Raw genomic sequence first — 23,445 nt, forward strand, 5'->3', positions numbered from 1 at the left:
CCCTAAATGTTCTCCCACTGACATTTGCTCCACTTGGCCCACCTCATTCCCCAGAACCAAGTCCAGCAATGCCTCCTTCCTCACTGGGCCGGAAACATACTGGTTAAGAAAGTTATCCTGAACACACTTCAAAAATTCCTCCCCCTCTGTGCCCCTTATATTATTACTATCCCAGTCTATATTAGGGTAGCTGAAGTCTCCCATTATCACTACTCTATAGCTTTTGCACCTCTGTAATTTCTCTACAAATTTGCTCCTCTATATCCTTCCCACCAGTTGGTGGCCTATAGAATATACCCAGTAGTGTAATGGCACCTCTATTGTTTCTTAACTCTAACCAAACAGATTCTGTCCTTGACCCCTCCAGGACATCCTCTCTCTCCAGCACTGCAATATTCTCTTTAATCAATACTGCCACCCCGCCCCCCCTCCTTTCTTTCCTTCCCATCTTTCCTGAACACCTTGTATCCAGGAATATTTATTACCCAATCCTGCCCTTTTTTGAGCCAGGTCTCCGTTATCACCACGACATCATATTCCCATGTGTCTATTTGCGCCTGCAGCTCACCGACCTTGTTTACCACACTTCGTGTGTTTACACACATGCACTGTAAACCAGTCTTAGACTTCCTGTACTCTCTCAGTCTGACCCCACCTAATACTGCACTATTTCTTGCTCTAATGCTATCTTTCTCTCCCGATCCTTTGTGTCCCTTGTTTCTCTTTTCCAATGCTACATCCTGGTGCCCACCCCCTGCCAAATTAGTTTACTCCCCCCTCAACAGCACTAGTGAACCTCCCGCGAGGACATTGGTCCCAGCTCCGTTGAGGTGCAACCCGTCCGGCCTGTACAGGTCCCACCTCCCCCAGAACAGGTCCCAATGCCCCAGGAATCTAAAGCCCTCCCTCCTGCACCATCTCTCCAGCCACGCATTCATCTGCTCTATCCTCCTATTTCTATTCTCACTAGTGTGGCACCGGGAGTAATCCAGAGATTACTACCTTTGAGGTCCTGCATGTTAATCTCTTTCCTAGCTCCTTAAAATCTGCCTGCAGGACCTCATGCCTCTTTCTACCTATGTTGTTGGTACCGATATGGACCACGACCTCTGGCTGTTCACCTTCCCCTTTCAGAATGTTCTGCAGCCGCTCAGTGACATCCATGACCCTGGCACCAGGGAGGCAACATACCATCCTGGAATCACGTTTGCGGCCGCAGAAACTCCCGACTGTTCCCCTAACTATAGAATCCCCGATCACTATTGCTCTCCTGACCTTACTCCTCCCCCACCCCCGTACAGCTGAGCCACCCATGGTGCTGTGGACTTGACTCTGGCTGCACTCCCCAGAGGAACCCTCTCCGTCACCAATATTCAGAGCTTCCTGCAGCCTACAGCTTTCTTCCTCACTTATCAACCACACGGCCAATTTTTGTATCATCTGCAAACTTCTTAATCATGCCCCGTACATTTAAGTCCAAATCATTAATATATACCACAAAAAGCATGGGACCTAGTATTGAGCCCTGCGGACCCCCACTGGAAACAGCCTTCCAGTCACAAAAATACCCGTCGACCATTACCCTTTCCTTCCTGCCACTGATCCAATTTTGGATCCAACTTGCCACTTTCCCTTGGATCCCATGGGCTTTTACTTTTTTGACCAGTCTGCCATGTGGGACCTTGTCAAAAGCCCGGCTAAAATCCATGTAGACTACATCAAACGTACTACCCTCATCAACCCTCCTTGTTACCTCCTCAAAAAATTCAATCAAGTTAGTGAGACATGACCTTCCCTTAACAAATCCATGCTGACTGTCCTTGATTAACTCGTGCCTTCCTCAAGGACGATTTATGCTCTCCCTCAGAGCTGGTTCCAATAATTTGCCCACCACCGAGGTTAGGCTGACTGTCCTTTTCTCCCTTTTTAAATAATGATGCAACGTTAGCAGTCCTCCAATCCTCCAGCACCACGCCTGTAGTCAGGAAGGATTGGGAAATGATGGTCAGAGCCTCTGCTATTTCCTCCCTGGCTTCTCCTAACAGCCTGGGATACATTTCATCCAGGCATGTCGATTTATCTACTTTCAAAGGTGCTAAACCTCTTAATACTTCCTCTCTCACTATGTTTATCCCATCCAATATTTCACACTCCTCCTCCTTAACTACAATCTCTGCATCGTCCCCCTCTTTTGTGAAGACAGATGCAAAGTATTCATTAAGAACCGGACCCACATCTTCCGCCTCCACACATAGTTTACCTTTTTGGTCTCGAATAGGCCCGACTCTTTCCTTAGTTATCCTCTTGCTCTTCATGTATTTCTAAAACATCTTTGGGGTTTTCCTTAATTTTACTTGCCAGTATTTTTCATGCTCTCTCTTTGTTTTCCAAATTTCCTTTTTAACTTCACCCCTGCACTTTCTATACTCCTCTAGACTTTCTGCAGTATTGAGTTCTCGGTGTCAGACGTAAGCTTCCCTTTTTTGCCTTATCTTACCCTGTATGCTCCTTGACATCCAGGGGACTCTAGATTTGGCAGCCCCTCCCTTTTTCCTTGTGGGAACATGTTTACCCTGAACCCTTGATTCACCCCTTTGAATGTCTCCCACTGCTCTGACACTGATTTACCTTCAAGTAGCTGAATCCAGTTTACTTTTGCTAAATCACCTCTCAGTTTAGTAAAACTGACCTTTCCCCAGTTGACAACTTTAACTCCTGCTCTGTCTTTGTCCTTTTCCATAACTATGCTAAAACTAACTGTATTATGATCACTGCCACCAAAATGCTCTCCCACTGATACTTCTTCCACCTGCCCCTCTTCATTTCCTAGAACTAAATCCAGAACTGCCCCCCGTCTCGGTGGGCTTGCTACATACTGGCTAAAAAAATTCTCCTGTATGCAATTTAAGAATTCTGCACCCTCTATACCTTTTACACTGATTTTATCCCAGTTAATATTCGGGCAGTTAGAATCCCCTACTATTACTGCCCTATTGTTTTTGCACTTCTCAGAAATTTGCCGACATATTTGCTCCTCTATCTCCCTCTGACTGTTTGGGGGTCTATAGTACACTCCCAGAAGTGTAACTGCCCATTTTTTGTTCTTTAGCTCAACCCATAAGGCCTCATTTGATGCTCGTTCTAAAATATCATCCCTCCTCACAACTGTAATTGTTTCCTTTACTAAAATTGCCACGACCGCTCCTTTTTTATCTCCCTCTCTATTGCGTCAGAAAACTCTGTAACCAGGGACGATGACTGTCAGTCCTGCCCCACTTTTTTTTTATTATTCATTCATGGGATGTGGGCGTCGCTGGCGAGGCCGGCATTTATTGCCCATCGCTAATTGCCCTTGAGAAGGTGGTGGTGAGCTGCCTTCTTGAACCGCTGCAGTCCGTGTGGTGACGGTTCTCCCACAGTGCTGCTCGGAAGGGAGTTCCAGGATTTTGACCCAGCGACGATGAAGGAACGGCGATATATTTCCAAGTCGGGATGGTGTGTGACTTGGAGGGGAATGTGCAGGTGGTGTTGTTCCCATGCACCTGCTGCCCTTGTCCTTCTAGGTGGTAGAGGTCGCGGGTTTGGGAGGTGCTGTGGAAGAAGCCTTGGCGAGTTGCTGCAGTGCATCTTGTGGATGGTACACACTGCAGCCACAGTGCGCCGGTGGTGGTCCTGGTGGAACCCAAACTGAGCATCGGTGAGCAGGTTATTGGTGAGTAAGTGCCGCTTGATAGCACTGTCGACATCACCTTCCATCACTTTGCTGATGATTGAGAGTAGACTGATGGGGTGGTAATTGGCCAGATTGGATTTGTCCTGCTTTTTGTGGACAGGACATACCAGGGCAATTTTCCACATTGTCGGGTGGATGCCAGTGTTGTAGCTGTACTGGAACAGCTTGGCTAGAGGCGCAGCTAGTTCTGGAGCACAAGGCTTCAGCATTACAGCTGGGATGTTGTCGAGGCCCATAGCCTTTGCTGTATCCAGTGCACTCAACCGTTTCTTGATATCACGTGGAGTGAATCGAATTGGCCGAAGACTGGCTTCTGTGATGGTGGGGATATCGGGAGGAGGCCGAGATGGATCATCCACTCGGCACTTCTGACTGAAGATGGTTGCAAACGCTTCAGCCTTGTCTTTTGCACTCACGTGCTGGACTCCGCCATCATTGAGAGTGGGGCTGTTTACAGAGCATCCTCCTCCCGTTAGTTGTTTAATTGTCCACCACCATTCACGACTGGATGTGGCAGGACTGCAGAGCTTTGATCTGATACGTTGGTTGTGGAATCGCTTAGCTCTGTCCATAGCATTTTGCTTCCGCTGTTTAGCATGCATGTCGTCCTGAGTTGTAGCTTCACCAGGTTGGCACCTCATTTTTAGGTACGCCTGGTGCTGCTCCTGGCATGCTCTTCTACGCTCCTCATTGAACCAGGGTTGATCCCCTAGCTTGTTTGTAATGGTCGAGTGAGGAATATGCCGGGCCATGAGGTTACAGATTGTGCTGGAATACAATTCTGCTGCTGCTGATGGCCCACAGTGCCTCATGGATGCCCAGTTTTGAGCTGCTAGATCCGTTCTGAATCTATCCCATTTAATACGGTGATAGGGCCACACAACATGTTGGATGAACATAAGAACATAAGAAATAGGAGCAGGAGTAGGCCAATCGGCCCCTCGAGCCTGCTCCGCCATTCAATAAGATCATGGCTGATCTGATCCTAACCTCAAATCTAAAGAACACAAGAAGTAGGAGCAGGACCCGGCCACTCAGCCCCTGGGCCCTCTCCGCCACCCACAGGGCATTGACCGATCCGAACTCAGCTTCATGTCCAATTTCCTGCCCGCTGCCCATAACCCCTAATTCCCTTTACTTCTAGGAAACTGTCTATTTCTGTTTTAAATTTATCTAATGATGTAGCTTCCACAGCTTCCTGGGGCAGCAAATTCCACAGACCTACTACCCTCTGAGTGAAGAAGTTTCTCCTCATCTCAGTTTTGAAAGAGCAGCCCCTTATTCTAAGATTATGCCCCCTAGTTCTAGTTTCACCCATCCTTGGGAACATCCTTACCGCATCCACCCGATCAAGCCCCTTCACAATCTTATGTGTTTCAATAAGATCGCCTCTCATTCTTCTGAACTCCAATGAGTAGAGTCCCAATCTACTCAACCTCTCCTCGTATGTCCGCCCCCTCATCCCCGGGATTAACCGAGTGAACCTTCTTTGTACTGCCTCGAGAGCAAGTATGTCTTTTCTTAAGTGTGGACACCAAAACTGTGTGCAGTATTCCAGGTGCGGATGTTGTCCTCAGTGCGAAGTCGGGACTTCATCTCCACAAGGACTGTGCGGTGGTCACTCCTACCAATACTGTCATGGACAGATACACTTGCGACAGGTAGACTGGTGAGGACGAGGTCAAGGTCAAGTAAGTATTTGCCTCGTGTTGGTTCGCTCACCACCTGCCGCAGGCCCAGTCTGGCAGCTATGTCCTTCAGGACTCGGCCAGCTTGGTCAGTAGTGGTGCTACCGAGCCACTCTTAGTGATGGACATTGAAATCCCCCACCCAGAGTACATTTTGTGCCCTTGCTACCCTCATTGATTCCTCCAAGTGGTGCTCAACATGGAGGAGGACTGATTCATCAGCTGAGGGAGGGCGGTAGGTGGTAATCAGCAGGAGGTTTCCTTGCCCATGTTTAACCTGATTCCATGAGATTTCATGGGGTCTGGAGACAATGTTGAGGACTCCCAGGGCCACTCCCTCCTGACTGTATATCACTGTACCGCCACCTCTGGTGGGTCTGTCCTGCCGGTGGGACAGGACATACCCAGGGATGGTGATGGAAGAATCTGGGACGTTGGCTGAAAGGTATGATTCTGTGAGTATGGCTATGTCAGGCTGTTGCTTGACTAGTCTGTGGGACAGCTCTCCCAATTTTGGCACAAGTCCCCAGATGTTCGTGAGGAGGACTTTGCAAGGTCGACTGGGCTTGGTTTGCCTTTGTCGTGTCCGGTGCCTAGTGGTCAGATGCTGGGTGGTCCGTCCGGTTTTATTCTCATCATGACTTTTTTTAGCGAGATTTTACAACTGAATGGCTTGCTAGGCCATCTTTAAGCCATGTTTCTGTAATAGTTAAGATATCATACTGCCACATGTCTCTCTGTGTCCTCAGCTCATCTGAATATTCCTTGCATTGAGGTAAATGCATTTAAACACTGCCAAACTCTGTTGTTTATTTTCTAACCTTTGTTCCCTCTGCCTTCCAGACTCACTTATTTTCTGCCTTCCATTTCCAGTTCTGACTTTATCCCATCTGAATCCACACTCAGGTTCCCATCCCCCTGCCAAGCTAGTTTAAATCCTCCCCGAAAGCACTCGCAAACCTCCCCGCGAGGATATTGGTCCCGGCCCTGTTGAGTTGCAACCCGTCTGCCTTGTACAGGTCCCACCTTCCCTAGAACCGGTCTCAATGCCCCAGGAATCTAAAGCCCTCCCTCCTGAAACATCTCTCCAACTGTGTAGAAATATGATTTTTGTTAAGACACTGGTCTATCTCCATGACATTGCACATAGGAAGTCAAGACCAGGTCCAGTTTTCAGGTGATACAGGATTAAAGGACAGGAGATAATTGGACCAGGACACACAAACATAATTCAGTCCTAATTTTTAAATTCTGATCTTATTTTTGTATTTAGTTTCTGAATTTCTACATTTACATTTATAATGTGGAGTGCCTATGTAAACTTGTCACGCTGTAATTACATCCTCCCACCAAGGGTGGTGCTGCGCATATAATAGTTCCAAAGAGTAATAAGTGGTACCCGGCTTAAGGAATGTGGGGTGATCAGGAACAGCCTTGTAATTAAAAGTCCATTTGTTTTGAACTTGATTTGCGACTGGGATCTTCCTTACAGGAGTGTTTTCTACTCTCCGTGCTGTACCAAAGAAAGAAGGTTTCTTGGGATTGTATAAAGGTAACGGAGCAATGATGGTCAGGATCTTCCCTTATGGCGCCATTCAGTTCACTGCATTCGACCGATACAGAAAGGTAAAGTTAGTTGAATCAATACAACTGATATTAACAGCGTTATTAAAATATAATATCTTCAATAAATTATGCTATGAACTAAATTTGTCCCCCTTTTCATATGCTATGAAAGTAGAAATTGTGCTTTGGGACATTTGTGGGCAATCATTTCTGTTCTGTAATTTGCTGACCTAAATTAGTGGGCAGTAGTGTGGTCCAGCAGTGAAGCAACTAGGTCATATATCCTAGGAGATTAGAGCAGTCATCTATAACTGAATGCTGAGTTTTGGGAGTAACAATGAGCTTTGGGAGTAACATGTTTTGGGAGTAATACACACATTGGGAGTAGCACTGAGCTTTGGGAGTAACGTGTTGGGAGTAATACTGAGCTTTGAGGATAACACGTGTTGGGAGTAATACTGAGCTTTGAAAGTAACACGTGATGGGAATAATACTGAGCCTTTGGAGTAACACGTTTTGGGAGTAGCACTCAGCTTTGAGAGTAACACACATTGGGAATAAAACTGAGCTTTGACAGTGACTCACGTGTTGCTGAGTGAAGGGAGACGCCAGCCAGGTCAACCAAATAAACTCTAGCAATCAATCGGCAACCATTGCCGCAGCTTGATCCCACTAACATACCCCGTCAGTGGGCGGTAGTGATAACGACCTTTCAAAAGACCATTCTTCTCTCAGTTGTGCTTACCATTTCAGTACAAGGCTATATAATAGCAGAATAAGATGCCTGGAATACACATCTTATTATGTATTTCAGATAGTGACTGAATCCCCAAAAGCCCCGCTGAGATGGCTGCTTGGTAATCATTCTCATGTTTCTGAGTTGGTATCTCATTACTCAAGGACCTAGAGTGCACTTTGTGATGTTTATTGTGGTCCTGCTGGAGGTTGACTCATTATCTTTATTTGCTGAAGCACTGTATCACATGACTGAGTCAAGGTAAAAATATACTTTTCCGACATTGAAAGAGAGAGGCCTCATGGCATAATATTTGTCATACTGGTTACCTTCTACTTTACTGAACTTGCTTATGGTGTATATTTGTTATTCCCTCTCCTAAACCTTTCCTTTGAATCATAGAACCTTATAGCCCGAAGGAGGCCATCCTGCCCAACGTGCCTCTGCCGGCTTTTTGAAAGCTATCCAATTACTCCCCTGCTCTTTCCCCATAGCCCTGCAATTTTTTCCTTTTCAGGTATAAATCCAATTCCCCTTTGAAAGTTACTATTGAATCTGCTTCCACCATCCTTTCAGGCAGTGCATTCCAGATCATTACAACTTGCTATGTAAAAATAATTCTCCTCATCTCCCCTCTAGTTCTTTTGCCAATTATCTTAAATCCTATTTGTTCCTATGTTCCTATCTGTGTCCTCGGGTTACCAACCCTTCTGCCAGTGGAAACAGTTTCTCCTTATTTACTCGAAAAAGGGAATAAAGGGGCGTTCTCCAGATGTCAGGTTGATAATACAAGTGAGAACCACTCGCTGTGTAGAAAAGTTTCTCCTCATGTCTCCTTTGGTTCTTTTGCCAATCACCTTAAATCTATGTCCTCCGGTTCTTGACCTTTCCGTCAATAGGAACAGTTTCTCTCTGTCTACTCCCCTCATGACTTTGAATACCTCTATCAAATCTCCTCTCAACTGTCTCTGTTCCAAGGAGAACAACCCCAGCTTCTCCAGTCTATCCACGTAACTGAAGTCCCTCATCCCTGGAATCATTCTAGTAAATCTCTTCTGCACCCTCTCTAAGGCATTCACATCCTTCCGAAAGTGTGGTGCCCAGAACGGGACAGAATTCTTCAGTTGTGGCTGAACCAGTGTTTTATAAAGGTTCATTATAACTTCCTTGCTTTTGTACTCTATGCCTCTATTTATAAAGCCCAGGATCCCGTATGCTTTTTTAACTGTTTTCTCAACCTGCCCTGCCACCTTCAAAGATTTATGCACATATACCCCCAGATCTCTCTATTCCTGCACCCCGTTTAGAATTGTACCCTCCAGTTTATATTGCATCTCCTCGTTCTTCCTACCAAAATGTATTACTTCACACTTTTCTGCGTTAAATTTCATCTGCCATGTGTCCGCCCATGCCACCAGCCTGTCTATATCCTCTTGAAGTCTATCACTATCCTCCTCACTGTTCACTATACTTCTAAGATTTATGTCATCTGCAAATTTTGAAATTGTGCCCTGTAAACCCAAGTCCAAGTCATTAATATATATCAAGAAAAGCAGTGGTCCCAGCACTGACCCTGGGGAATACCACTGTACACCTCCCTCCAGTCTGAAAAACAACCGTTCACCACTACTCTGTTTCTTGTCTCGATGGGCCGAATGGCCTCCTTCCATGCTGTAACAAAACCCATAATGATCTTGAACACCTCTATCAAATCTCCCCTTAACCTTCTCTGCTCGAGGGAGAACAACCCCAGCTTCTCCAGTCTCTCCACGTAATTGAAGTCCCTCATCCCTGGAATCATTCTAGTAAATCTCCTCTGCACCCTCTCTAAGGCCTTCACATCCTTCCTAAAGTGTGGTGCCCAGAATTAGACACAATACTCCAGCTGAGGCCTAACCAGTTTAATGCACTATAAATTTCCAACTGGTGCCCCAGATTGCAGATGCAGCTGTTGGGGGAAAACATTTTTCTCATTCCTTCTCGGGATGTGGGCGATGTTGACAAGGCCACATTTATTGCCCATCTAGTTGCACTGGGAAGGTGGTGATGAGCCACCTTCTTGAACTGCTGCAGTCCATGAGGTGTAGGTGCTCCCACAGTGGTGTTTGGTAGGGATTTCCAGGGTTTTCACCGAGTGACACTGAAGGAATGGCCGATATATTGCCAAGTTGGGATGGTGTGTTGAGGTGAACTTGGAAGTGATGGTGTTGACATGACATTGCAGCTTTGGATGCTTTGTGTGGCAGAGGTCTTAGGGGCGCAAGGTGAGTAGCTGCAGTGCAGATTGGATGAACTGCAGCCTCGGTGTACCAGTGATCGAAGGAATGGATATCGATCCAGGTAGATGGGCTACTGATCAAGCCTATTATTCTGCGCCGGATAATGTCCAGCTTATTGAGTGTTGTTGAAGCTGCAACGATCCAGACAAGTGGAGAGTATTCCATCACACTCCTGACCTGACCCTTGTTGATGCAGATAGGATTTCAGACGTTAGGACGTGAGCCACTCGTCACACGCTACCCAATGTCTGCCGTGTTGAAACGGCTGGTCCAGTTAAGCTTCCCTGTTCTACTGCTGGTAGTGTGTTACTGGTACAGGAACTGATGATATTAGACAGTGTGACACTGATACAGGTACTGATATTAGTCAGTGTGACAGTGATAAAGGTACTGATGATCTTTGTCAGTGTGTGACTGATATAGATACTGATGATATTCATCAATGTGACATTGATACAAGTACTGATACTAGTCAATGTTACAGTGATACAGGTACTGATGATATTAGTCAGTGTTACAGTGATGTAAGTGCTGATGATATTAGTCCGTGTGACAGTGATACAAGTACTGATAACAGTCAGTGTTACAGTGATACAGGTACTGATGATAATAGTCAGTGTGACACTGATACAGGTACTGATGATATTAGACGGTGTGACACTGATACAGGTACTGATGATATTAGACGGTGCAACACTGATACAGGTGCTGATGATATTAGTCAGTGTGAGACTGATACAGGTACTGATGATATTAGTCAGTGTGACGCTGATACAGGTACTGATGATATTAGTCAGTGTGAGACTGATACAGGTACTGATGATATTAGTCAGTGTGACACTGATACAGGTATTGATGATATTAGACGGTGTGACAGTGATACAGGTACTGACGATATTAGTCATGGTGTCATTGATACAGGTCCTGATGATATTAGTCAGTGTGAGACTGATACAGGTTCTGATGATATCAGTCAGTGTGAGACTGATACAGGTGCTGATGATATTAGTCAGTGTGAGACTGATACAGGTTCTGATGACATTAGTCAGTGTGAGACGAATACAGGTGCTGATGATATTAGTCAGTGTGAGACTGATACAGGTGCTGATGATATTAGTCAGTGTGAGACTGATACAGGTTCTGATGACATTAGTCAGTGTGAGACTGATACAGGTGCTGATGATATTAGTCAGTTGGACACTCATACAGGTGCTGATGATATTAGTCAGTGTGAGACTGATACAGGTGCTGATGATATTAGTCAGTGTGAGACTGATACAGGTTCTGATGACATTCGTCAGTGTGAGACTGATACAGGTGCTGATGATATTAGTCAGTGGGACACTGATACAGGTGCTGATGATATTAGTCAGTGTGAGACTGATACAGGTGCTGATGATATTAGTCAGTGTGAGACTGATACAGGTGCTGATGATATTAGTCAGTGTGAGACTGATACAGGTGCTGATGATATTAGTCAGTGTGAGACTGATACAGGTGCTGATGATATTAGTCAGTGTGAGACTGATACAGGTGCTGATGATATTAGTCAGTGTGAGATTGATACAGGTGCTGATGATATTAGTCAGTGTGAGATTGATACAGGTGCTGATGATATTAGTCAGTGTGAGACTGATACAGGTGCTGATGATATTAGTCAGTGTGAGACTGATACAGGTGCTGATGATATTAGTCAGTGTGAGACTGATACAGGTGCTGATGATATTAGTCAGTGTGAGACTGATACAGGTGCTGATGATATTAGTCAGTGTGAGACTGATACAGGTGCTGATGATATTAGTCAGTGTGACAATGATACAGGTGCTGATGATATTAGTCAGTGTGAGACTGATACAGGTGCTGATGATATTAGTCAGTGTGAGACTGATACAGGTGCTGATGATATTAGTCAGTGTGAGACTGATACAGGTGTTGATGATATGAGTCAGTGTGAGACTGATACAGGTGCTGATGATATTAGTCAGTGTGACAATGATACAGGTGCTGATGATATTAGTCAGTGTGAGACTGATACAGGTGCTGATGATATTAGTCAGTGTGACAATGATACAGGTGCTGATGATATTAGTCAGTGTGAGACTGATACAGGTTCTGATGACATTAGTCAGTGTGAGACGAATACAGGTGCTGATGATATTAGTCAGTGTGAGACTGATACAGGTGCTGATGATATTAGTCAGTGTGAGACTGATACAGGTTCTGATGACATTCGTCAGTGTGAGACTGATACAGGTGCTGATGACATTAGTCAGTGTGAGACGAATACAGGTGCTGATGATATTAGTCAGTGTGAGATTGATACAGGTGCTGATGATATTAGTCAGTGTGAGACTGATACAGGTGCTGATGATATTAGTCAGTGTGAGACTGAGACAGGTGCTGATGATATTAGTCAGTGTGAGACTGATACAGGTGCTGATGATATTAGTCAGTGTGAGACTGATACAGGTGCTGATGATATTAGTCAGTGTGAGACTGATACAGGTGCTGATGATATTAGTCAGTGTGACAATGATACAGGTGCTGATGATATTAGTCAGTGTGAGACTGATACAGGTGCTGATGATATTAGTCAGTGTGAGACTGATACAGGTGCTGATGATATTAGTCAGTGTGAGACTGATAGAGGTGCTGATGATATTAGTCAGTGTGAGACTGATACAGGTGCTGATGATATTAGTCAGTGTGAGACTGATACAGGTGCTGATGATGTTAGTCAGTGTGACAATGATACAGGTGCTGATGATATTAGTCAGTGTGAGACTGATACAGGTTCTGATGACATTAGTCAGTGTGAGACGAATACAGGTGCTGATGATATTAGTCAGTGTGAGACTGATACAGGTGCTGATGATATTAGTCAGTGTGAGACTGATACAGGTTCTGATGACATTCGTCAGTGTGAGACTGATACAGGTGCTGATGATATTAGTCAGTGGGACACTGATACAGGTGCTGATGATATTAGTCAGTGTGAGACTGATACAGGTGCTGATGATATTAGTCAGTGTGAGACTGATACAGGTGCTGATGATATTAGTCAGTGTGACACTGATACAGGTGCTGATGATGTTAGTCAGTGTGAGACTGATACAGGTGTTGATGATATTAGTCAGTGTGAGACTGATACAGGTTCTGATGACATTAGTCAGTGTGAGACTGATACAGGTTCTGATAACATTAGTCAGTGTGAGACTGATACAGGTGCTGATGATATTAGTCAGTGTGAGACTGATACAGGTGCTGATGATATTAGTCAGTGTGAGACTGATACAGGTGCTGATGATATTAGTCAGTGTGAGACTGATACAGGTGCTGATGATATTAGTCAGTGTGACAATGATACAGGTGCTGATGATATTAGTCAGTGTGAGACTGATACAGGTGCTGATGATATTAGTCAGTGTGAGACTGATACAGGTGCTGATGATATTAGTCAGTGTGAGACTGATACAGGTGCTGATGATATTAGTCAGTGTGAGACTGATACAGGTGCTGATGATATTAGTCAGTGTGAGACTGATACAGGTGCTGATGATATTAGTCAGTGTGACAATGATACAGGTGCTGATGATATTAGTCAGTGTGAGACTGATACAGGTGCTGATGATATTAGTCAGTGTGAGACTGATACAGGTGCTGATGATATTAGTCAGTGTGAGACTGATACAGGTGCTGATGATATTAGTCAGTGTGAGACTGATACAGGTGCTGATGATATTAGTCAGTGTGAGACTGATACAGGTGCTGATGATATTAGTCAGTGTGAGACTGATACAGGTGCTGATGATATTAGTCAGTGTGAGACTGATACAGGTGCTGATGATATTAGTCAGTGTGACAATGATACAGGTGCTGATGATATCAGTCAGTGTGAGACTGATACAGGTGCTGATGATATCAGTCAGTGTGAGACTGATACAGGTGCTGATGATATTAGTCAGTGTGAGACTGATACAGGTGCTGATGATATTAGTCAGTGTGAGACTGATTCAGGTGCTGATGATATTAGTCAGTGTGAGACTGATACAGGTGCTGATGATATGAGTCAGTGTGAGACTGATACAGGTGCTGATGATATTAGTCAGTGTGAGACTGATACAGGTGCTGATGATATTAGTCCGTGTGAGACTGATACAGGTGCTGATGATATTAGTCAGTGTGAGACTGATACAGGTTCTGATGATATTAGTCAGTGTGAGACTGATACAGGTTCTGATGATATTAGTCAGTGTGAGACTGATACAGGTGTTGATGATATTAGTCAGTGTGAGACTGATACACGTTCTGATGACATTAGTCAGTGTGAGACTGATACAGGTGTTGATGATATTAGTCAGTGTGAGACTGATACAGGTGCTGATGATATTAGTCCGTGTGAGACTGATACAGGTGCTGATGATATTAGTCAGTGTGAGACTGATGCAGGTGCTGATGATATTAGTCAGTGTGAGACTGATACAGGTACTGATGATATTAGTCAGTGTGAGACTGATACAGGTGCTGATGATATTAGTCAGTGGGACACTGATACAGGTGCTGATGATATTAGTCAGTGTGAGACTGATACAGGTGCTGATGATATTAGTCAGTGGGTCACTGATGCAGGTGCTGATGATATCAGTCAGTGGGACACTGATACAGGTGCTGATGATATTAGTCAGTGTGACACTGATACAGGTGCTGATGATATTAGTCAGTGTGAGACTGATACAGGTGCTGATGATATTAGTCAGTGTGAAACTGATACAGGTGCTGATGATATTAGTCAGTGTGAGACTGATACAGGTGCTGATGATATTAGTCAGTGTGAGACTTACACAGGTGCTGATGACATTAGTCAGTGTGAGACTGATACAGGTGCTGATGATATTAGTCAGTGTGAGACTGATACAGGTATTGATGATATTCAGTGTGACACTGATACAGGTAGTGTTGATATTAGTCAGTGTGACACAGTTGCAGTTACTGGATGCTGTCAGTCATTGTGACACAGATACAAGTACTGTTGTTATTTGTCAGTGTGAGATTGATACTGATTGTATTAGTCATGGTGTCATTGATACAGGTACTGATGATATTAGACGGTGTGACAGTGATACAGGTACTGACGATATTAGTCATGGTGTCATTGATACAGGTACTGATGATATTTGTCAATGTGACACTCATAGAAGGACCAATGTTATCAGTCATGGTGTCACTGATACAGGTCCTGATGATATTAGTCAGTGTGACACTGATACAGGTGCTGATGATATTAGTCAGTGTGAGACTGATACAGGTGCTGATGATATCAGTCAGTGTGAGACTGATACAGGTGCTGATGATATTAGTCAGTGTGACACTGATACAGGTGCTGATGATATTAGTCAGTGTGAGACTGATACAGGTGCTGATGATATTAGTCATTGTGAGACTGATACAGGTGCTGATGATATTAGTCAGTGTGATACTGATACAGGTGCTGATGATATTAGTCAGTGTGAGACTGATACAGGTGCTGATGATATTAGTCAGTGTGAGACTGATACAGGTGCTGATGATATTAGTCAGTGTGAGATTGATACAGGTGCTGATGATATTAGTCAGTGTGAGATTGATACAGGTGCTGATGATATTAGTCAGTGTGAGACTGATACAGGTGCTGATGATATTAGTCAGTGTGAGACTGATACAGGTGCTGATGATATTAGTCAGTGTCAGACTGATACAGGTGCTGATGATATTAGTCAGTGTGAGACTGATACAGGTGCTGATGATATTAGTCAGTGTGAGACTGATACAGGTGCTGATGATATTAGTCAGTGTGACACTGATACAGGTGCTGATAATATTAGTCAGTGTGAGACTGATACAGGTGCTGATGATATTAGTCAGTGTGAGACTGATACAGGTGCTGATGATATTAGTCAGTGTGAGACTGATACAGGTGTTGATGATATGAGTCAGTGTGAGACTGATACAGGTGCTGATGATATTAGTCAGTGTGACAATGATACAGGTGCTGATGATATTAGTCAGTGTGAGACTGATACAGGTGCTGATGATATTAGTCAGTGTGACAATGATACAGGTGCTGATGACATTAGTCAGTGTGAGACGAATACAGGTGCTGATGATATTAGTCAGTGTGAGACTGATACAGGTGCTGATGATATTAGTCAGTGTGAGACTGATACAGGTTCTGATGACATTAGTCAGTGTGAGACTGATACAGGTGCTGATGATATTAGTCAGTGGGACACTCATACAGGTGCTGATGATATTAGTCAGTGTGAGACTGATACAGGTGCTGATGATATTAGTCAGTGTGAGACTGATACAGGTTCTGATGACATTCGTCAGTGTGAGACTGATACAGGTGCTGATGATATTAGTCAGTGGGACACTGATACAGGTGCTGATGATATTAGTCAGTGTGAGACTGATACAGGTGCTGATGATATTAGTCAGTGTGAGACTGATACAGGTGCTGATGATATTAGTCAGTGTGAGACTGATACAGGTGCTGATGATATTAGTCAGTGTGAGACTGATACAGGTGCTGATGATATTAGTCAGTGTGAGATTGATACAGGTGCTGATGATATTAGTCCGAGTGAGACTGATACAGGTGCTGATGATATTAGTCAGTGTGAGACTGATACAGGTGCTGATGATATTAGTCAGTGTGAGACTGATACAGGTGCTGATGATATTAGTCAGTGTGAGACTGATACAGGTGCTGATGATATTAGTCAGTGTGAGACTGATACAGGTGCTGATGATATTAGTCAGTGTGAGACTGATACAGGTGCTGATGATATTAGTCAGTGTGAGACTGATACAGGTGCTGATGATATTAGTCAGTGTGAGACTGATACAGGTGCTGATGATATTAGTCAGTGTGACAATGATACAGGTGCTGATGATATCAGTCAGTGTGAGACTGATACAGGTGCTGATGATATCAGTCAGTGTGAGACTGATACAGGTGCTGATGATGTTAGTCAGTGTGAGACTGATACAGGTGTTGATGATATTAGTCAGTGTGAGACTGATACAGGTTCTGATGACATTAGTCAGTGTGAGACTGATACAGGTTCTGATAACATTAGTCAGTGTGAGACTGATACAGGTGCTGATGATATTAGTCAGTGTGAGACTGATACAGGTGCTGATGATATTAGTCAGTGTGAGACTGATACAGGTGCTGATGATATTAGTCAGTGTGAGACTGATACAGGTGCTGATGATATTAGTCAGTGTGAGACTGATACAGGTGCTGATGATATTAGTCAGTGTGACAATGATACAGGTGCTGATGATATTAGTCAGTGTGAGACTGATACAGGTGCTGATGATATTAGTCAGTGTGAGACTGATACAGGTGCTGATGATATTAGTCAGTGTGAGACTGATACAGGTGCTGATGATATTAGTCAGTGTGAGACTGATACAGGTGCTGATGATATTAGTCAGTGTGAGACTGATACAGGTGCTGATGATATTAGTCAGTGTGACAATGATACAGGTGCTGATGATATTAGTCAGTGTGAGACTGATACAGGTGCTGATGATATTAGTCAGTGTGAGACTGATACAGGTGCTGATGATATTAGTCAGTGTGAGACTGATACAGGTGCTGATGATATTAGTCAGTGTGAGACTGATACAGGTGCTGATGATATTAGTCAGTGTGAGACTGATACAGGTGCTGATGATATTAGTCAGTGTGAGACTGATACAGGTGCTGATGATATTAGTCAGTGTGAGACTGATACAGGTGCTGATGATATTAGTCAGTGTGACAATGATACAGGTGCTGATGATATCAGTCAGTGTGAGACTGATACAGGTGCTGATGATATCAGTCAGTGTGAGACTGATACAGGTGCTGATGATATTAGTCAGTGTGAGACTGATACAGGTGCTGATGATATTAGTCAGTGTGAGACTGATTCAGGTGCTGATGATATTAGTCAGTGTGAGACTGATACAGGTGCTGATGATATGAGTCAGTGTGAGACTGATACAGGTGCTGATGATATTAGTCAGTGTGAGACTGATACAGGTGCTGATGATATTAGTCCGTGTGAGACTGATACAGGTGCTGATGATATTAGTCAGTGTGAGACTGATACAGGTTCTGATGATATTAGTCAGTGTGAGACTGATACAGGTTCTGATGATATTAGTCAGTGTGAGACTGATACAGGTGTTGATGATATTAGTCAGTGTGAGACTGATACACGTTCTGATGACATTAGTCAGTGTGAGACTGATACAGGTGTTGATGATATTAGTCAGTGTGAGACTGATACAGGTGCTGATGATATTAGTCCGTGTGAGACTGATACAGGTGCTGATGATATTAGTCAGTGTGAGACTGATGCAGGTGCTGATGATATTAGTCAGTGTGAGACTGATACAGGTACTGATGATATTAGTCAGTGTGAGACTGATACAGGTGCTGATGATATTAGTCAGTGGGACACTGATACAGGTGCTGATGATATTAGTCAGTGTGAGACTGATACAGGTGCTGATGATATTAGTCAGTGGGTCACTGATGCAGGTGCTGATGATATCAGTCAGTGGGACACTGATACAGGTGCTGATGATATTAGTCAGTGTGACACTGATACAGGTGCTGATGATATTAGTCAGTGTGAGACTGATACAGGTGCTGATGATATTAGTCAGTGTGAAACTGATACAGGTGCTGATGATATTAGTCAGTGTGAGACTGATACAGGTGCTGATGATATTAGTCAGTGTGAGACTTACACAGGTGCTGATGACATTAGTCAGTGTGAGACTGATACAGGTGCTGATGATATTAGTCAGTGTGAGACTGATACAGGTATTGATGATATTCAGTGTGACACTGATACAGGTAGTGTTGATATTAGTCAGTGTGACACAGTTGCAGTTACTGGATGCTGTCAGTCATTGTGACACAGATACAAGTACTGTTGTTATTTGTCAGTGTGAGATTGATACTGATTGTATTAGTCATGGTGTCATTGATACAGGTACTGATGATATTAGACGGTGTGACAGTGATACAGGTACTGACGATATTAGTCATGGTGTCATTGATACAGGTACTGATGATATTTGTCAATGTGACACTCATAGAAGGACCAATGTTATCAGTCATGGTGTCACTGATACAGGTCCTGATGATATTAGTCAGTGTGACACTGATACAGGTGCTGATGATATTAGTCAGTGTGAGACTGATACAGGTGCTGATGATATCAGTCAGTGTGAGACTGATACAGGTGCTGATGATATTAGTCAGTGTGACACTGATACAGGTGCTGATGATATTAGTCAGTGTGAGACTGATACAGGTGCTGATGATATTAGTCATTGTGAGACTGATACAGGTGCTGATGATATTAGTCAGTGTGATACTGATACAGGTGCTGATGATATTAGTCAGTGTGAGACTGATACAGGTGCTGATGATATTAGTCAGTGTGAGACTGATACAGGTGCTGATGATATTAGTCAGTGTGAGATTGATACAGGTGCTGATGATATTAGTCAGTGTGAGATTGATACAGGTGCTGATGATATTAGTCAGTGTGAGACTGATACAGGTGCTGATGATATTAGTCAGTGTGAGACTGATACAGGTGCTGATGATATTAGTCAGTGTCAGACTGATACAGGTGCTGATGATATTAGTCAGTGTGAGACTGATACAGGTGCTGATGATATTAGTCAGTGTGAGACTGATACAGGTGCTGATGATATTAGTCAGTGTGACACTGATACAGGTGCTGATGATATTAGTCAGTGTGAGACTGATACAGGTGCTGATGATATTAGTCAGTGTGAGACTGATACAGGTGCTGATGATATTAGTCAGTGTGAGACTGATACAGGTGTTGATGATATGAGTCAGTGTGAGACTGATACAGGTGCTGATGATATTAGTCAGTGTGACAATGATACAGGTGCTGATGATATTAGTCAGTGTGAGACTGATACAGGTGCTGATGATATTAGTCAGTGTGACAATGATACAGGTGCTGATGACATTAGTCAGTGTGAGACGAATACAGGTGCTGATGATATTAGTCAGTGTGAGACTGATACAGGTGCTGATGATATTAGTCAGTGTGAGACTGATACAGGTTCTGATGACATTAGTCAGTGTGAGACTGATACAGGTGCTGATGATATTAGTCAGTGGGACACTCATACAGGTGCTGATGATATTAGTCAGTGTGAGACTGATACAGGTGCTGATGATATTAGTCAGTGTGAGACTGATACAGGTTCTGATGACATTCGTCAGTGTGAGACTGATACAGGTGCTGATGATATTAGTCAGTGGGACACTGATACAGGTGCTGATGATATTAGTCAGTGTGAGACTGATACAGGTGCTGATGATATTAGTCAGTGTGAGACTGATACAGGTGCTGATGATATTAGTCAGTGTGAGACTGATACAGGTGCTGATGATATTAGTCAGTGTGAGACTGATACAGGTGCTGATGATATTAGTCAGTGTGAGATTGATACAGGTGCTGATGATATTAGTCCGAGTGAGACTGATACAGGTGCTGATGATATTAGTCCGAGTGAGACTGATACAGGTGCTGATGATATTAGTCCGAGTGAGACTGATACAGGTGCTGATGATATTAGTCAGTGTGAGACTGATACAGGTGCTGATGATATTAGTCAGTGTGAGACTGATACAGGTGCTGATGATATCAGTCAGTGTGAGACTGATACAGGTGCTGATGATATTAGTCAGTGTGAGACTGATACAGGTGTTGATGATATGAGTCAGTGTGAGACTGATACAGGTGCTGATGATATTAGTCAGTGTGACAATGATACAGGTGCTGATGATATTAGTCAGTGTGAGACTGATACAGGTGCTGATGATATTAGTCAGTGTGACAATGATACAGATGCTGATGATATTAGTCAGTGTGAGACTCATACAGGTTCTGATGACATTAGTCAGTGTGAGACGAATACAGGTGCTGATGATATTAGTCAGTGTGAGACTGATACAGGTGCTGATGATATTAGTCAGTGTGAGACTGATACAGGTTCTGATGACATTCGTCAGTGTGAGACTGATACAGGTGCTGATGACATTAGTCAGTGTGAGACGAATACAGGTGCTGATGATATTAGTCAGTGTGAGATTGATACAGGTGCTGATGATATTAGTCAGTGTGAGACTGATACAGGTGCTGATGATATTAGTCAGTGTGAGACTGATACAGGTGCTGATGATATTAGTCAGTGTGAGACTGATACAGGTGCTGATGATATTAGTCAGTGTGAGACTGATACAGGTGCTGATGATATTAGTCAGTGTGAGACTGATACAGGTGCTGATGATATTAGTCAGTGTGACAATGATACAGGTGCTGATGATATTAGTCAGTGTGAGACTGATACAGGTGCTGATGATATTAGTCAGTGTGAGACTGATACAGGTGCTGATGATATTAGTCAGTGTGAGACTGATACAGGTGTTGATGATATGAGTCAGTGTGAGACTGATACAGGTGCTGATGATATTAGTCAGTGTGACAATGATACAGGTGCTGATGATATTAGTCAGTGTGAGACTGATACAGGTGCTGATGATATTAGTCAGTGTGACAATGATACAGGTGCTGATGATATTAGTCAGTGTGAGACTGATACAGGTTCTGATGACATTAGTCAGTGTGAGACGAATACAGGTGCTGATGATATTAGTCAGTGTGAGACTGATACAGGTGCTGATGATATTAGTCAGTGTGAGACTGATACAGGTTCTGATGACATTCGTCAGTGTGAGACTGATACAGGTGCTGATGATATTAGTCAGTGGGACACTGATACAGGTGCTGATGATATTAGTCAGTGTGAGACTGATACAGGTGCTGATGATATTAGTCAGTGTGAGACTGATACAGGTGCTGATGATATTAGTCAGTGTGAGATTGATACAGGTGCTGATGATATTAGTCAGTGTGAGATTGATACAGGTGCTGATGATATTAGTCAGTGTGAGACTGATACAGGTGCTGATGATATTAGTCAGTGTGAGACTGATACAGGTGCTGATGATATTAGTCAGTGTGAGACTGATACAGGTGCTGATGATATTAGTCAGTGGGACACTGATGCAGGTGCTGATGATATTAGTCAGTGTGAGACTGATACAGGTGCTGATGATATCAGTCAGTGTGAGACTGATACAGGTGCTGATGATATTAGTCAGTGTGAGACTGATACAGGTGCTGATGATATTAGTCAGTGTGAGACTGATACAGGTGCTGATGATATTAGTCAGTGTGAGATTGATACAGGTGCTGATGATATTAGTCCGAGTGAGACTGATACAGGTGCTGATGATATTAGTCCGAGTGAGACTGATACAGGTGCTGATGATATTAGTCCGAGTGAGACTGATACAGGTGCTGATGATATTAGTCAGTGTGAGACTGATACAGGTGCTGATGATATTAGTCAGTGTGAGACTGATACAGGTGCTGATGATATCAGTCAGTGTGAGACTGATACAGGTGCTGATGATATTAGTCAGTGTGAGACTGATACAGGTGTTGATGATATGAGTCAGTGTGAGACTGATACAGGTGCTGATGATATTAGTCAGTGTGACAATGATACAGGTGCTGATGATATTAGTCAGTGTGAGACTGATACAGGTGCTGATGATATTAGTCAGTGTGACAATGATACAGATGCTGATGACATTCGTCAGTGTGAGACTGATACAGGTGCTGATGACATTAGTCAGTGTGAGACGAATACAGGTGCTGATGATATTAGTCAGTGTGAGATTGATACAGGTGCTGATGATATTAGTCAGTGTGAGACTGATACAGGTGCTGATGATATTAGTCAGTGTGAGACTGATACAGGTGCTGATGATATTAGTCAGTGTGAGACTGATACAGGTGCTGATGATATTAGTCAGTGTGAGACTGATACAGGTGCTGATGATATTAGTCAGTGTGAGACTGATACAGGTGCTGATGATATTAGTCAGTGTGACAATGATACAGGTGCTGATGATATTAGTCAGTGTGAGACTGATACAGGTGCTGATGATATTAGTCAGTGTGAGACTGATACAGGTGCTGATGATATTAGTCAGTGTGAGACTGATACAGGTGTTGATGATATGAGTCAGTGTGAGACTGATACAGGTGCTGATGATATTAGTCAGTGTGACAATGATACAGGTGCTGATGATATTAGTCAGTGTGAGACTGATACAGGTGCTGATGATATTAGTCAGTGTGACAATGATACAGGTGCTGATGATATTAGTCAGTGTGAGACTGATACAGGTTCTGATGACATTAGTCAGTGTGAGACGAATACAGGTGCTGATGATATTAGTCAGTGTGAGACTGATACAGGTGCTGATGA

General features: G+C 43.6%; 1 protein-coding gene across 3 annotated transcripts in view; it reads left to right on the plus strand.

Moving 5' to 3' along the window:
• Window positions 1-23,445, plus strand: part of slc25a16 (solute carrier family 25 member 16) — a 386,688-nt gene that overhangs the window by 87,038 nt on the left and 276,205 nt on the right. For 2 of the 3 annotated variants that reach the window (XM_068002782.1, XM_068002781.1), the window contains exon 4: window positions 6,914-7,047. The exons of the other annotated variant lie outside the window; for it this stretch is intronic. In XM_068002782.1, coding sequence (XP_067858883.1) covers window positions 6,914-7,047 — 134 coding nt within the window. The remainder of the gene's footprint in view (window positions 1-6,913; window positions 7,048-23,445) is intronic. 3 annotated transcript variants of the gene reach the window in all.

This window comes from Heptranchias perlo, chromosome 21 (genome assembly GCF_035084215.1).
Source record: "Heptranchias perlo isolate sHepPer1 chromosome 21, sHepPer1.hap1, whole genome shotgun sequence".
NCBI lineage: Eukaryota > Metazoa > Chordata > Chondrichthyes > Hexanchiformes > Hexanchidae > Heptranchias > Heptranchias perlo.